Here is a 15152-nt window from a genome sequence, read left to right as displayed (position 1 = left end):
AATTTAGATTCAAGTTGTTTTTTAGAAATAATCCACATAACATCTCCAGTTGAAAACAATCAGAGGAAAAACTAAAGGGTCTGAAAAAAGTGCATCAGTCAAACATAAATGGGTCAAAGGATGAGAAAGAATTATTAATTCTCCATTCCAATAGTTTGCCGATTCACCAAGTACAAGTCCGTGCGCAAAACAGAATTAAACTGAGCCTCTGCAAAGGAAAATTTTAGGTAGGAAATAATCACTCCTTAGAAAAAGACATTTGGTTTAGTTCTGTCACAGGAAACAGCACATGAAGAAGAGTTTCATTGCAAGATTGTTGGTTTGTTTACCCTATCCCTTAACAGTGTAACATTTCCGGTTTTTCAACTGGTGTATTCTTTTTTTTTTTCTTCTTCTTCTTCAACTGGTGTATTCTGACTGGAAGATAGGGGAAGCACCCTTAATCAGGTACACAGCATAGTTTCTCTAAGGCTCACACTTAGGAGGTCTGAATGTTCAGTCACACCGGCCTTCTACAAATAATGGGCATCATTCACTCAGGTTATTTCTCTGATGCTGCTGTTGCAGAATAAATTGCTGACTCCATCAAAGTTCTCCAGGTTGGCAGCTGGTGAGGTAGCTCAAGTTATTCATTAAGCAGGATTTCCTCCCCAGTGTTTACCAAGCGGACTGCCTACTCTTAAGCTTACTTATCCAAGAATTCAAATAGAATGAATCCATTCAGTTTAAGAATGACAATGCTGTGGACTTCCCTGGTGGCGCAGTGGTTGAGAATCTGCCTGCCAATGCAGGGGACAGGGGTTTGAGCCCTGGTCCGGGAGGGTCCCACATGCCGCAGAGCAACTGGGCCCACGTGCCACAGCTACTGAAGCCCGCGTGCAGAGCAACTGGGCCCACGTGCCACAGCTACTGAAGCCCGCGTGCTCTGCAACGGGTGAGGCCACTGCAGTGGGAGGCCCCTGCTCTCCACAACTGGAGAGAGCCCATGCACAGCAAAGAAGACCCAATGCAGCCAGAAATTAAAAAAAATAAATTTATATATATAAAAAAAGAATGATAACACTGTGAAAATCTCAGCTCTTTTTTTTTTGTTTTGTTTTTTTGCGGTATGCGGGCCTCTCACTGTTGTGGCCTCTCCCATTGCGGAGCACAGGCTCCGGATGCGCAGGCCTAGCGGCCATGGCTCACGGGCTTAGTTGCTCCGCGGCATGTGGGATCTTCCCGGACCAGGGCACGAACCCGTGTCTCCTGCATTGGCAGGCGGATTCTCAACCACTGCGCCACCAGGGAAGCCCCTCAGCTCTTTTAATAAATGTGTGAATGTAGGAAAAAGTTTAGATACTCGCTTTTCACATGTGCTGAGAGACGGAGGAGGATGAGTGTGGGAAGGGGGGGGGTCTTAAGAGTTTTCTAGGGTGCCCTCCCTGTCTCGTCTACCTATACAGATCACACTCACCATCAAGGCTCAAACCCATTTCCTCCAAAACACCAACAGTAATTTCTTCCTCCTGTGCACACCCCCAGCATTGGGGCTGGTAACATCCATTTGGCAGTTTAATCAGATTATCACCTGTTACAGTTATTGGATTTGTCAGCATCTTGGGTGCCAGAATGTGCCATAAACTTTTCAAGGCAATATATACTGAATCACAGTTGTGGCTTTTTCCCCATAGTTCCTAGCACACTACCATGCACAGAAAGTACTCAATAAATATTTGAGAAATCAATAAACTTAACAGCAAGTGGTCAGTCTGCTGTTGAGCTTGATCCTTCTAACGTGTCCTTTCATTTATCATATAGTCTCCCAGTAAAAACACTGACCTTTCTTCATTTCAATAATTGAAAATTATTTTTCGACCTGGTGGCAAAAATATCACAAAACTACCTAACATTATAAAGGGGAACCAAGATACTCGTATTAGAGATTTTTTTGTAAAGCTTTAGGCCAATAATGCACCAAGTTCCATAAAAGGTTCTGTGAATTCTCTTAAACTCAGACACGTCAAAGGTACTGGGTATACTGTACATACTAGTGTTTGCTCCCTGTTTTCAAATTCATTTGTGGTGTTTTTTTGTTTTTTGTTTTTTTTTTTTTGCGGTATGCGGGCCTCTCACTGTTGTGGCCTCTCCCGTTGTGGAGCACAGGCTCCGGACGCGCAGGCCCAGAGGCCATGGCTCACGGGCCCAGCCGCTCCGCGGCATGTGGGATCCTCCCGGACCGGGGCACAAACCCGTGTCTCCTGCATCCGAAGGCGGACTCTCAACCACTGCGCCACCAGGGAAGCCCCTCATTTGTGTTTTAAGAATGCCCCACCCAGGAATGCTGGTGCATATTCTGAATAAAGAATAGAATTAGCTCGTCAAGCCATGCTGTCTTCTATTATTTATGTAAACACTGAACCTCCAGAGATATCTTGCTTTCACATTCACTGAACTTAAAAAGCTTATAGTAACAGGAATTAACATCCAACTAAGGTCCCGAATGGGTCTTCTTAAACCTTAACTGTGCTAACTAGCCCTTCACTATCTTAATTACACCACCGAGGAGGAAACCCAATGCATAGACAGTTCTTCCACAAATGCAAAGAACCTGCGCCCCTCAGAGCGGCCGCCCAGCCCGTGTGCGGCCACCGCGGCTCGCCGGCCCAACCCCGCAGTTACTTACATGGTCACTGTAGTGGTCACTGTCCACCTGCCCAGACCGAAATTGTTCCTGGGCTTCAAGCCGTCGGCATCAGAACCTCCGACCGATCTGCCCAGCTCTTTGCTTCGACTTCCCTCTACCCGGCCGTCGAAGAGCTTGGGGAGCGGCCCCCTGTTGGGCTCGGGCTTGATCTCGGGCAGCAGAGAGGTGCTCTTGACCATAAGCTTGCGGTGGATGACCCGGGCCGCCTCCTCCCCGCTCTCCTTGGCGGCCGGGCCGGGGCTGGGGCCGGGGTCGGACGCCCTCCTGGGAGGGGAATCCTTGGCCGGAGCCCGCGGGCCGCCGGCGGGTGAGGTGGGCACGGCCTTCGGAACGCGGCTCTGGCCCCTCCTCTTGGTGGGGGACGAGGCGGGCGGCGGCTGTCTGCTCCGCTCCGACTCCCCTAGCGGCTTCCCTTTGGGGTCGGGGCTGGGCTTGGACTCTAGGCCGGAAACAGAGGCAACGCCCCCGTCGGGGGCCACCCGCAGAGATTTCACTTTCTTTTCAGCAGAGCCGTTCTCGGCGGCCGCGTTTGGCGCCACCTCGTTGTCGAAGACCGCGTCGTTCCAGGGCGCGCAGTCGGGCAGCGGCGGGTCAGCACCGGGGGAGTCGGTGGATTTATGCGACCTCCTCCGCCTCCCCGACCTTCGGCCACTCGACCTCTTCTCCATATCTTCGCAATCGCCGCAATCTTCAGCCCCGGGACTGATCACGACGGGCTCGTCCACCCGCGCCACCTCAGTCTTACTCAAGTAGATGTCCAGAGTAATCACTTTGGCGGGGTGGGCGCGCTCGTGGGGCCGACAGTCTCGCCCCGGGGGGTCGGCTTTGCTGTTTGCCGGCGCCGAACCCGCCTGGTTCTCTGAGCCTTCAGCGGGACGGTGGCCCGCAGGAGCCGATGCGTCCTCGGGGGGCTGGCTCGGCGTGTCTTGGTGCTCCGGAGAGCCCCCTTGGTCACACACGCGGGCGGCCCCGTCGGCCGGCTGCTCCCCGGCGGGCGAGCCCGGCACGCCTCTCGCTCCCCGAGTTGGCTCCTGCTCGCGGCCAGCGCCGGGCGAAGCGTTCTCCTGCCCGGAGGAATTCTCTAGTGAGGAATGCAGCTGCTTGGCAGCGGTGGTGGCATCTGGGAAGGTCTCTCCCTCTGCCTCCAGAGGTTCTAATTGCGGTGAGTCACTTTCATGGCCCTGCTGCACAGCCGCCTGCGCTGCACGGCTGCTCGAGCCAGGTGACCGCTCGGCGTCCGGGGGGGCCGCCTGGACGCAGCCCTCGGGGCGCTGGCCCTCCGGCTCCTGGCACTTCTCCTGGGGGGAGTCCTCCTCGCACGTGTCTGTCTGCTTGCGTTGGCTGCCCTGAAGTTGACTCTTCTCAGTCTCTGTTTCGGGGAGTTTAGAAGAGGTTACTTCTTTGGGAGAGAATGATTTGGCATTTGAGCTGGTGGGACTCTTTAACCCGTTTCTGGTGTGCCTTCTCCTTCCTGCCGTGAACAGGGTGCCGAGTTTTCCCAAAACTGGTTTCCTTTTGTTCTCTTCTGGTGGTTGTGCGCTGGACTGAAAAATAAAAGGGGATGGGAAAGAGAGAACCTGAGAATCCGTTTTTTTTCTTTAGTAGTTAAGTATATTATGGAACTACAAGCCAAAATGATAATAGGCCAGAGTTTCTAACTGAAAACGAGATTTGTGTTTGAGAATTCATTCCAACAAAATAAACTCTTATTTTATCATTTGAATTTTTCTCGAACACCATCTATGCTTGGCGCTACTGAAGAGTAACATTAACTATAGAAAGAAAATTATGAAAGAAAATTCGGAAGGTCCAAATAATCACTCAAGCAAAATAACTCCCAGGTCTTTCTACGTTTTGCTTTTTACCTCCTTCCCCCTTAAAGATGCAATTGCAAAACAGCCATGCGTGACTACAGGGCAGCAGTAAACTTACTAAAGGCGGAATTTTTTCTGAAATGCCGCCTTTTCTTTTTGTAGGCGAAAGGAGTATGAGGAAAAACAGTCTTCTCCAGAACTGAAGGAAACCACTTGGGTTCAACGTGACTGCCAACTAAAAACCTTGAGAAAACGAGAATTCGAGCCCCTGGGCGTGCCCTTGGCTAAGCCCGAGGTTCTCGGCGCGCCAGGCAGCGCTCGTCCAATGGGAGAAGCACTTGGGCATCAAACGCCCGCTGGTCCTCATGGAACACAGCTGACCCCTTCCGAGCTCACCCGAGAGGGTCTTCTCCACGGGGAGTTCCGGGGAGTGTCAATAGGGCGAGCACGTGCGGGAGGGAGGACGAAGGTGCTGGGCGACCGCCTTCGCAGGTCCCCACCCCCCGACCCCACCCCGATCTGGCCGGGGCTGACTGAAGCGCGCGGGGCTCTCCCACGCCGACCTCGGCCGGGGGTCGGTCCCTCACCACCCCTCTGGGCTCCGGGTGCGCACCGGATGGGGGGAAACCCCAGGGGCCGACCCATCCATGGGAGGGGCCCTGGCCGCCGGCGACGAGCAGCCCGGGTGCCGGTAAGGGGAAAAACCTGCGCCTGTTACAAAGCTTGGGGCAAAACGGCCGGCACCTGGCGCCAGCGCGGGAAGCCAGGAGGGCGCTCAGAACAAATCAGTTAAAGCAAATTGGCCAATGGGCGCCGCGGCGCGCCGGGAGCCGGTACGCGAGGTGCCCGGGCGGGCAGGAAGAGGAGGAGGCCCGCCTGCGGGAGGGAGGGAGCTAGAGCGGCGGGCCCATCCAAGCTCCTAGCCGAGGGAAGCCTATTCCCGGTAACGAGCCCACGGCAACTCAGACCACATGTGTGGCTACAATCACTTAAGAATTACCTCTTCCACCTAAAACCCAGGAGCTAGCTTGGTCCCCACCTTTCTCGGAAGGTGAAGATTCAGGGCAGTTTTTACAATATTGACTGTTTACAGAGGGGTTCCTGAATCACTCTTTAAAGCGGCTCCATTTCATTTGAATTATATGCAGCCAGTGGACGTGGGAGAGGGTGGGAAATAGGAAAGACTGTAAGATAAAGCATGGAAGTAGCAGGCTCCACAAGCATTTACTGAGACAGTCCTGGCACTGTAACATCATGTCATTCTGCAACAGCCACATGAGGTGCTTGTCATGTCACAGCAGAAATAAGGAAAGCAAAGCTCAGAGCAGAGAGACTTAAGCTGTGTTAGGGGTGTGGGCAATAAAGTCAGGATCCAAACCCAGGTCCTCAGCTTCTCTAGCCCGAGCACCCCCAACTCCCCACAGAGGACATGGCAGTGCAGTGGGCACCCCTGAGCCAGAGTCAGCCCAGAGGAGTAGACTGCAGGCCACACTTCCCCCAGAATCGGCTCCTGAGGAAATGCTCCTGAATCAGATTTACTGACAAACTCCAGAGGTGATTCTTTGCACTTGAGAAGCCCCTGGTGGGAGCTTTGGAACTAGACAGCTGCTGCATGAGGAGAGGGACAATCGAATGTTGCAGCCACTGGGAGCTTTTGTGACTGAGTTGATATGCTTCTAAAATCTAACCGGATTTTGATTAATAATTATTCAGTGTTTATATAAATAATATAGGAAGAATTCACTGTGTAATTTAAGAAAAAATACATTAAAATATTCCAGTCTCCTAAGGAATATATATTTGGACTCTTTCACTATGAGTCAAAGGTATTACATGGTTTTTAAACGTAATAATTTTTTTTTTTTTTTTTTTTTTTTTTTTTTTTTTTTTTTTGTGGTACGCGGGCCTCTCACTGTTGTGGCCTCTCCCATTGCGGAGCACAGGCTCCAGACGCGCAGGCTCAGCGGCCATGGCTCACGGGCCCAGCCGCTCCACGGCATGTGGGATCTTCCCGGATCAGGGCACAAACCCGTGTCCCCTGCATCGGCAGGCGGATTCTCAACCATTGCGCCACCAGGGAAGCCCTAAACGTAATAATTCTTTATGCACTAGACTTACTAAGTGATTTACATAGATTCTTATCAGAGACAGCCCTGAAGATAGGTAGTCTTTTTATGCTCATTTGCCAAGGTTCCTTATCCCTGCTCAAGGTCCCACAGCCAGTAGTCTTTCTAACTCTGGAAATGGAGCTCTTTGTCTCTGCTGCCTGGACAGGCCTTCAAACATATCCTAAAGAAGTAGCCAGGAATAGGTTTGAGTCTTATTGGCTCAATTCTAGCCCATGTCCAAAGAAAACTAGTGTACATGTTATCCCATCCTGCCAATGATGTTGCAATCCATTTTTCCCATGCGGTTGAAAGGCGTCTGATCAGCTGTCTTCTCTGCTCAGTACAGGTTTTTGTTTTGTTTTGTTTTTCATTTTGGGCTATAGCTGCTTTTTTTTTTTTTTTTTTTTTTTTTTTTTTTTTTTTGCGGTATGCGGGCCTCTCACTGTTGTGGCCTCTCCCGTTGCGGAGCACAGGCTCCGGACGCGCAGGCCTGGCGGCCATGGCTCATGGGCTTAGTTGCTCCGCGGCATGTGGGATCTTCCCGGACCAGGGCACAAACCCGTGTCTCCTGCATCGGCAGGCAGATTCTCAACCACTGCGCCACCAGGGAAGCCCTATAGCTGCTTTTTACAGAACCGGTTGTTCTTTGTAACTTGACCTCATCAGCTCCTTGACTCCTTCTCCCCTCAGAGGGGCAGCCAGTTTGTCACCTGCCAAGCTGCTCTGTCTGTTGAACTTACTAGAATTCCAGACTTCTGTTTAGATGTGAATGTTCACAGCAGCTTCATTCATAATAATCAAAAACTGGATGGAAACAACTTAAATGTCCCATCAGCTGTTGAATGGATCCAACAGTGGTACACCCATAGAACAGAATGCTACTCAGCAATAAAAAGGACCGAACTTCTAAAACATGTAATGACATGGATGAATCTCACAAGCATTATGCTAACTGGAAGAAGCCAGACTCAAAAGGTATTGCATGGTTCCATTTATATGACATTCTAGGCAATGCAAATCCAATCTATAATCGTAGAAAGTAAATCAAATGTTGCCTGAGGGTGGGGTGGGCAAGGAGGTGTGACTGGAAACAGGCACAAAGGAACTTTGGGGGATAAAGGCAGTGTTCCATATCTTGATCGTGGTGATGGTTACACATGTGTACGTATCTTTCAAAACTCATCAGACTGTACACTTAAAATGGGGACAATTTTTATATGTAAACTATCTTAATAAAGTTGATTTAAAAATAAAGCTTTTTCCTGGGGAAGTAAAGAGCAGAAACACAATCCATCTGGCTCAGGTGCCCATTTCATAGTTCTTAGTCAATGGGGGCCTCAAGTTGTTTCAAAGGCTACTTTCTCATTTACAGGGGAATGCAGTCTTCCCCCGAGTGGTCGGGGCCCTGCATCTCCAGCATCAGATCTCTGTGTAGGATCTCTGAGAGTTCAGAGTTCAGAGAGCACCATTCCTCCCGAGTAAAGTTCACAGTCACATCTTTGAGGAACACCCCTTCTTAAAACAGGACACGTTTCTTTTCAGCCAGGGATTATTTCATTACAGTGTTCATGGAGGAAGGATGAATATAGTAGATGGAAAACAAAAATGAGATGGCCTGGGAGTTGTCTAGAGAGTAGGCACCTCCTTAAGTAGGAGCCTTTGCACATAGAGTCCTAAACGTAGAATGGGAGGCCAAAGACCCAGCACCTTTCCCCTCAACCTTGATGATCATCTGTTAGGAAGGGGAGTGTTTTGCACAGAGGCCATGGGGGCCCATCAGTCTTCTTCCTGCTCCCCCAGGCTACTCCCCAGGCTCTCCTCCTGGTGTGGTCAGGGTCCTGAGAGTTCTCAGGCTGGGTGTTCTCGGACTATAGCACAGCCATGCAAACCCGGGACCTCCTTTGTAGTTAGCTTTTTACCCTGTCCTTTCTGCCCACCTCACTGCACCTGGAATCCTCTTGTCACCCATGCCCTACTGAGATAAGCATAATCCACAATAGGACAATGTTAGAAATGGTCGATGGGTTGTGTGCTGGGATTCGTTTTAGTGTTCTTGTTGGCAAATATTACATGTGGCTCATTAGGGGCCATGTGTGAGTGTCTATAACAAGACCACAGTCCAGAAGTGTGTAGAGGCCCAGGCAGTACTGGCTGCAGTGCTGTTCTCTGATTCTCAACCTTCTTGGTATGGCAGCACCTACTATCAACAGCTGCCACTAAATAAAAGCTACCTTGTAGGGCTTCCCTGGTGGCGCAGTGGTTGAGAATCCGCCTGCCGATGCAGGGGACACGGGTTCGTGCCCCGGTCCGGGAAGATCCCACGTGCCGCGGAGCGGCTGGGCCCGTGAGCCATGGCCGCTGAGCCTGTGCGTCCGGAGCCTGTGCTCCGCAATGGGAGAGGCCACAACAGTGAGGCCCGCGTACCACAAAAAAAAAAAAAAAAAAAAAAAAAAAGCTACCTTGTACTGTTATAAATAATTTCAGAGATCTCTTCTATCTGCTCACTGGTGGGGAACAAAAGGTCAGGAAATACAGGATAAATTGTTAATATACCAAAATGTTTGAATATACAGGCAAAATAGTTTATTGCTTTTTAAAGATTACCTTGAAGTCGTTGCTTTAAATTTAGAAGTGCTTCACCTGAAATCATGTTTGGAGGTTGAAGGAAAATACGTTGAGCATATTATTTGAAAATGTAACTAACAAACTGTTTAAAAATAAATCTTTCATATATTTCCCATCTTTTCCTTGCACAGTGGAATATAAGCCCCTTAAGAGCAAGAAAATTGACCTATCTGTATTCCCAACACCTAGCACAGGGACTTACCGTAGAGGTGGACATAAATTATTTGATGCTACTAAACAATTAGTAACATCCCCACTCCCTTCCAAAAGGGAGTCATCAGCACTCTTGCAGACAACTATAAACATGGTTAGTTCTAAACAAAACAAAAACAGAATGGAAATCTTTTCTGCACAAGACTTAGTGTGGTTGCAAGCATCATACTCAATGGTGAAAAACTGAAAGCATTTCCACTAAGATCAGGAACAAGACAAGGATGTCCACTATCACCACTCTTATTCAACAGTTTTGGAGTCCTAGCCACAGCAATCACGGAAGAAAAAGAAATAAAAGGAACACAAATTGGAAAAGAAGAAGTAAAACTGTCACTGTTTGTTGATGAAATGATACTATACATAGAAAATCCTAAAGATGCCACCAGAAAACTACTAGAACTAATCAATGAATTTGATAAGGTTGCAGGATACAATATTAATGCACAGAAACCTCTGGCATTCCTATATACCAACAACAAAAAATCAGAAAGAGAAATTAAGGAAACACTCCCATTTACTATTGCAACAAAAAGAATAAAATACCTAGGAATAAACCTGCCTACAGAGGCGAAAGACTTGTACTCAGAAAACTATAAAACCCTGATGAAAGAAAGCAAAGATGACATAAACAGATGGAGATAATATACCATGTTCTTGGATTGGAAGAATCAGTATTGTGAAAATGACTATACTACCCAAAGCAATCTACAGATTCAATGCAATTCTTATCAAACTACCAATGGCATTCACAGAATTAGAACAAAAAATTTTACAATTCGTATGGAAACACAAAAGACCCTGAATAGCCAAAGCAATCTTGAGAAAGAAAAACAGAGCTGGAGGAATCAGGCTCCCCGACTTCAAACTATACACAAAGCTACAGTAATCAAGACAGTATGGTACTGGCACAAAAACAGAACTATAGATCAACGGTACAGGATAGAAAGCCCAGAGATAAACCCACACACATATGGGCACCTAATTTATGACAAAGGAGGCAAGAACATACAATGGAGAAAAGACAGCCTCTTCAATAAGTGGTGCTGGGAAAACTGGACAGCTACATGTTAAAGAATGAAATTAGAACACTCCCTAACACCATACACAAAAATAAACTCCAAATGGATTAAAGACTTAAATGTAAGACCAGACACTATAAAACTCTTAGAGCAAAACATAGGAAAAACACACTTTGACATAAACCACATCAAGATCTTTTTTGACCCACCTCCTAGAGTAACAGAAGTAAAAACAAAAACAAATGGGACTTAATTAAACTTAAAAGCTTTTGCACAGCAAAGGAGACCATAAACAAGACAAAAAGACAACCCTCAGAATGGGAGAAAATATTTGCAAATCAAACAACAGACAAAGGATTAATCTCCAAAATATACAAACAGCTCAGGGAGCTCAATATCAAGAAAACAAACAATCCAGTTAAAATATGGGCACCATACCTAAATAGACATTTCACCAAGGAAGACATACAGATGGCCAAGAGGCACATGAAAAGATGCTCAACATCACTAATTATTAGAGAAATGCAAATCAAAACTACAGTGAGGTATCACCTCATGCTGGTCAGAATGGCCATTATCAAAAATCTAGAAACAATAAATTCTGGAAAGGGTGTGGTGAAAAGGGAACCCTCCTGAACTGCTGGTGGGAATGTAAATTGATACAACCACTATGGAAAACAGTATGGAGGTTCCTTAAAAAACTAAAAATAGAACTACTATATGACCCAGCAATCCCACTATTGGGCATATACCCTGAGAAAACCATAATTCAAAAAGAGACATGTACCACAATGTTCATTGCAGCACTATTTACAATAGCCAGGACATGGAACCAACCTAAATGTCTACTGACAGATGAATGGATAAAGAAGATGTGGCACATATATACAATGGAATATTACTCAGCCATAAAAAGAAACGAAACTGAGTTATTTGTAGTGAGGTGGATGGACCTAGAGTCTGCCATACAGAGTGAAGTAAGTCAGAAAGAGAAAAAAAATACCGTATGCTAACACATATATACGGAATCTAAAAAAAATAAATGGTACTGATGAACCTAGTTGCAGGGCAGGAATAAAGAGGTAGACATAGAGAATGGACTTGATGACATGGGGTGGGAGGGTGAAGCTGGGGCAAAGTGAGAGTAGCATGGACATATATACACCACGGAATGTAAAATAGCTGGCTGGTGGTTAGCAGCAACATAGCACAGGGAGATCAGCTCGGTGCTTTGCCATGACCTAGAGGGGTGGGAGGGAGGCTCAAGAGGGAGGGGATAAGGGGACATGTGTATGCATATGGCTGATTCACTTTGTTGTGCAACAGAAACTAACACAGTATTGTGAAGCAATTATACTCCAATAAAGATCTATTAAAAAAAAAAAAAGACAGTGTGGTCAAGAATTTGCAGCTCTGTTCTGCCCATGTAAGAATTCTGCACTGTGATGCAGCTGCCGGCACACAAATCTGGATTTCTTCAGATTTACTGCTGGCTCCCAGCCTGAGTCTGACTTGAGAAAGCAGATCAAGATCTTTTACATGTATTCACATGTGCCTCCTGCTAAAATGTGGTCAGTGATGTACAAAAGTAACTCTTTTTTTAAAAAACACTTGTGATTCCCTGTGGGCTCACTATGGACTGAGATTTTGAATAGGCATTTAAAATGATCTGCTGTGTTCTTCATCACTCTATCTTTTTGGCATTGCTTGTGCTAATATATATGGCCCACTCTAAATAATACAACACACGTGCACACAAAATGCAAAAGAAGAAATGTTCACATAAATACACCTTGACCTACTAAACACTGAAACTTTTCATTTTAACTTTTTACATATGTTTTTTCATATGTTATCAAGTTCCCTCCCTCAGAGTATACTAAATATAATATAGCTGTGGCTTAATGATTCTGGAGACAGAACTATTTACATTTGTGCTATAATAATGATTTCTTCCATGGCTGTTACAATGAGTATAGACTGAGGTTTGCACTAAATGACCCACAGACTATAATACTGTTTAATCATAAGCAGGCCTCTTACAAAGAGGCACAGGAAATTACTGCATTCAACCAGTTTTGATCTATGTACAGTTTCATACGGTGCAACCAAGAGTACGTTGCATCAGACCTTCAGAGCCTCTCTCCACTCTCACTGCTCCCCCATCTCTTGGGGTGGGATGCTTGCCCCTGTGCTGTTTTCAATATCGGTCAGCATCCCACTGCTTTGGGGGATGCTGCTCACCATTGTTCTCTCTTTTTCTTAAATCTCTGTCCTTTCCATTTCATGTGACACATACTTCTCTACTTACAACCTCAATGTTTGGTTTCTTTCTAATGTTGTCACTTCAAACCAAATGGCAATCATATCCTGTTGTATAGAATTATAGGTATACTATTATATAAAAGAATAGGAGCAGACTTTTTTTTTTTAACTGTCAGGTTTAACAGCATCCTGAAAAAGAGGCGTTATTGAATACGAAAGCCATAATTTAGGAAATAGTTGTATGTTCGTTATTCCAAAAGTATTCCCCACCCTTTCAGAGGGTTTGAAGAAGTAAAGAGCCTCTTTTAAAAAGTAGATTCCCAGTTCCAGCTGAGGCTTGTCTTTAGGTCATTTACTGTTTGACAGAAGCAGAGTGAAAGCTAATTGTTTAAAGCCACTGACACTTGATCAATTAGAAAGGAAGGTAAGATCATAGAATGTTTGAATTGTAGGGTCGTTTACTCCTTCATTCCGCTAATAATTATTGAGAGTCTGTTTTGTGTCATATTTTCTTTTTACCTTAAAGAAGCAAACTGTGGGGCTTCCCTGGTGGCACAGTGGTTGAGGGTCCGCCTGCCGATGCAGGGGACGCGGGTTCGTGTCCAGGTCCGGGAGGATCCCACATGCCGCGGAGCGGCTGGGCCTGTGAGCCGTGGCCGCTGAGCCTGCGCATCCGGAGCCTGTGCTCCGCAACGGAAGAGGCCACAACAGTGAGAGGCCCGCGTACAGAAAAAAAAAAAAAAAAAAAAAAAAAAAAAAAAAAAAAAGAAGCAAACTGTGGCCCAAAGCATCAGATAATTTTCCTAAGACACAGTCGGGCTTTCTAAAAGTTAGCTCAGTAACTTTGCCCATTTGAATTTATAGTATATCATTAGGAAAATAAGATTTCATTTACTAGAATATGACTTTCATACCACTTTTATGTACGTACTGACCATATAGAGTATGTTACACCTGTGTGGTATGCTTCCTCCTGAGCCTTGCAACATAATAATGGCCGGGATTGAGCTCTCACTTATGATGGAGTGCGGGCTGTAGAATCAGGTAACTCTGTAAACAGTGGGCACTTCTGTTTGCTCACCCTTTGTCACCCTTCTCTGTGTACCAGGCCCTTGACCATGAGGAATATAGAAACAGACTCCCTTACCCTTTGGCTTTGATAGGTTCAACCAGTAAAAGACACTGACAGGAAACCAAAGGGAGGGAACTAGAGTGAGGTCAAGGCAATTCCTTCCCACCCCCTCTCTCCCTGTTAGGCTCTGGGTTGGGTGTGGTCCAGCATGGCCATGGCATCGGTCAGGCAGCCACCCCTGCAGCTACACTTCTGTCACCAGGTCCCAGTAATTGCCTCCTTCTCTCACTCCTCCAGTCCTGGGATGGAAAGGGTCTCAGTGGTGATGGACTGGCAGTGCTTCACTATCCTTTGCTTGGGGTGGAACCAGGTTTCTTCGGTTTTTTTGTTTTTTTATTTTTGGCTGCCTTGGGTCTTCATTGCTGTGTGAGGGCTTTCTTGAGTTGCAGCGAGCGGGGGGCTACTCTTTGTGGCAGTGCACGGGCTTCCAATTGCGGTGGCTTCTCTTGTTGTGGAGCATGGGCTCTAGGCATGCAGGCTTCAGTAGTTGTGGCACGCAGGCTCAGTAGTTGTGGCACACAGGCTTAGCTGCTCCACAGCATGTGGGATCTTCCTGGACCAGGGCTCGAACCCATGTCGCCTGCATTGGCAGGCGGATTCTTAACCACTGCACTACCAGGGAAGCCCCTGGAACCAGGTTTACTTTTGGGGCATGAATCATATATAATTTTGAGAGCTTTCTTTAAGAAGATGATGACATAATATTAGATTATAGATTTAGGGACAGAGCCTTGGAAGAGGCCTTGTGAAGGAAGAAATTCTGAAGCTTAAGCTTCTTTTGCCTCTTGTGGTTTCCTTAAAACTTTGCCCATGCTTTGTACATAGCCCCTCTTACTTAACTCAATCATCCAAATTGACTGTGCCCTTTCCCATGCTGGGATCCTGACTAATATTTACTATGTGATCAATCATGGGTAACAGATAACTCACAATGTTTCTCTCTGTGTAAACTGAACAGTTTTCCCCAACACTTTTTTTTCTCTGTCACACTGAATTAAGTTGCTTTACAGTAGAGATGTAAATATCATCCTAATTTGGTAAATATTTTTTCCCATGTATAATGTGTAAATTATAGGAGATATGGGAATTTGACATGGATAGCAAATATTTCTTACAACCTCCTGGATTTTGGGCATATTTCGAAAAGCATATAATCAAATCACTAGCTAGCTAGCTCCTAGTTGGAGTCAAGCTTAGCCAAACTGGAAAATGGAAATGTGCTCATTGTCAAATTAGTTCCTTTTTTATTGACTCAGAACCAAAAAAGCATGTCCTTTATATATTTTTAAA

General features: G+C 46.4%; 1 protein-coding gene across 1 annotated transcript in view; it reads right to left on the bottom strand.

The window, feature by feature from the left end:
* The window catches only part of CRYBG1 (crystallin beta-gamma domain containing 1), a 193408-nt gene that overhangs the window by 56129 nt on the left and 122127 nt on the right, over window positions 1–15152 (bottom strand). Inside the window, exon 3 of the mRNA XM_059083840.2 lies at window positions 2666–4230. Coding sequence (XP_058939823.1) covers window positions 2666–4230 — 1565 coding nt within the window. The remainder of the gene's footprint in view (window positions 1–2665; window positions 4231–15152) is intronic.

This window comes from Kogia breviceps, chromosome 13 (assembly GCF_026419965.1).
Source record: "Kogia breviceps isolate mKogBre1 chromosome 13, mKogBre1 haplotype 1, whole genome shotgun sequence".
In the NCBI taxonomy this organism is placed as follows: domain Eukaryota; kingdom Metazoa; phylum Chordata; class Mammalia; order Artiodactyla; family Physeteridae; genus Kogia; species Kogia breviceps.
This window is presented reverse-complemented; position numbering and strand designations above follow the sequence as displayed.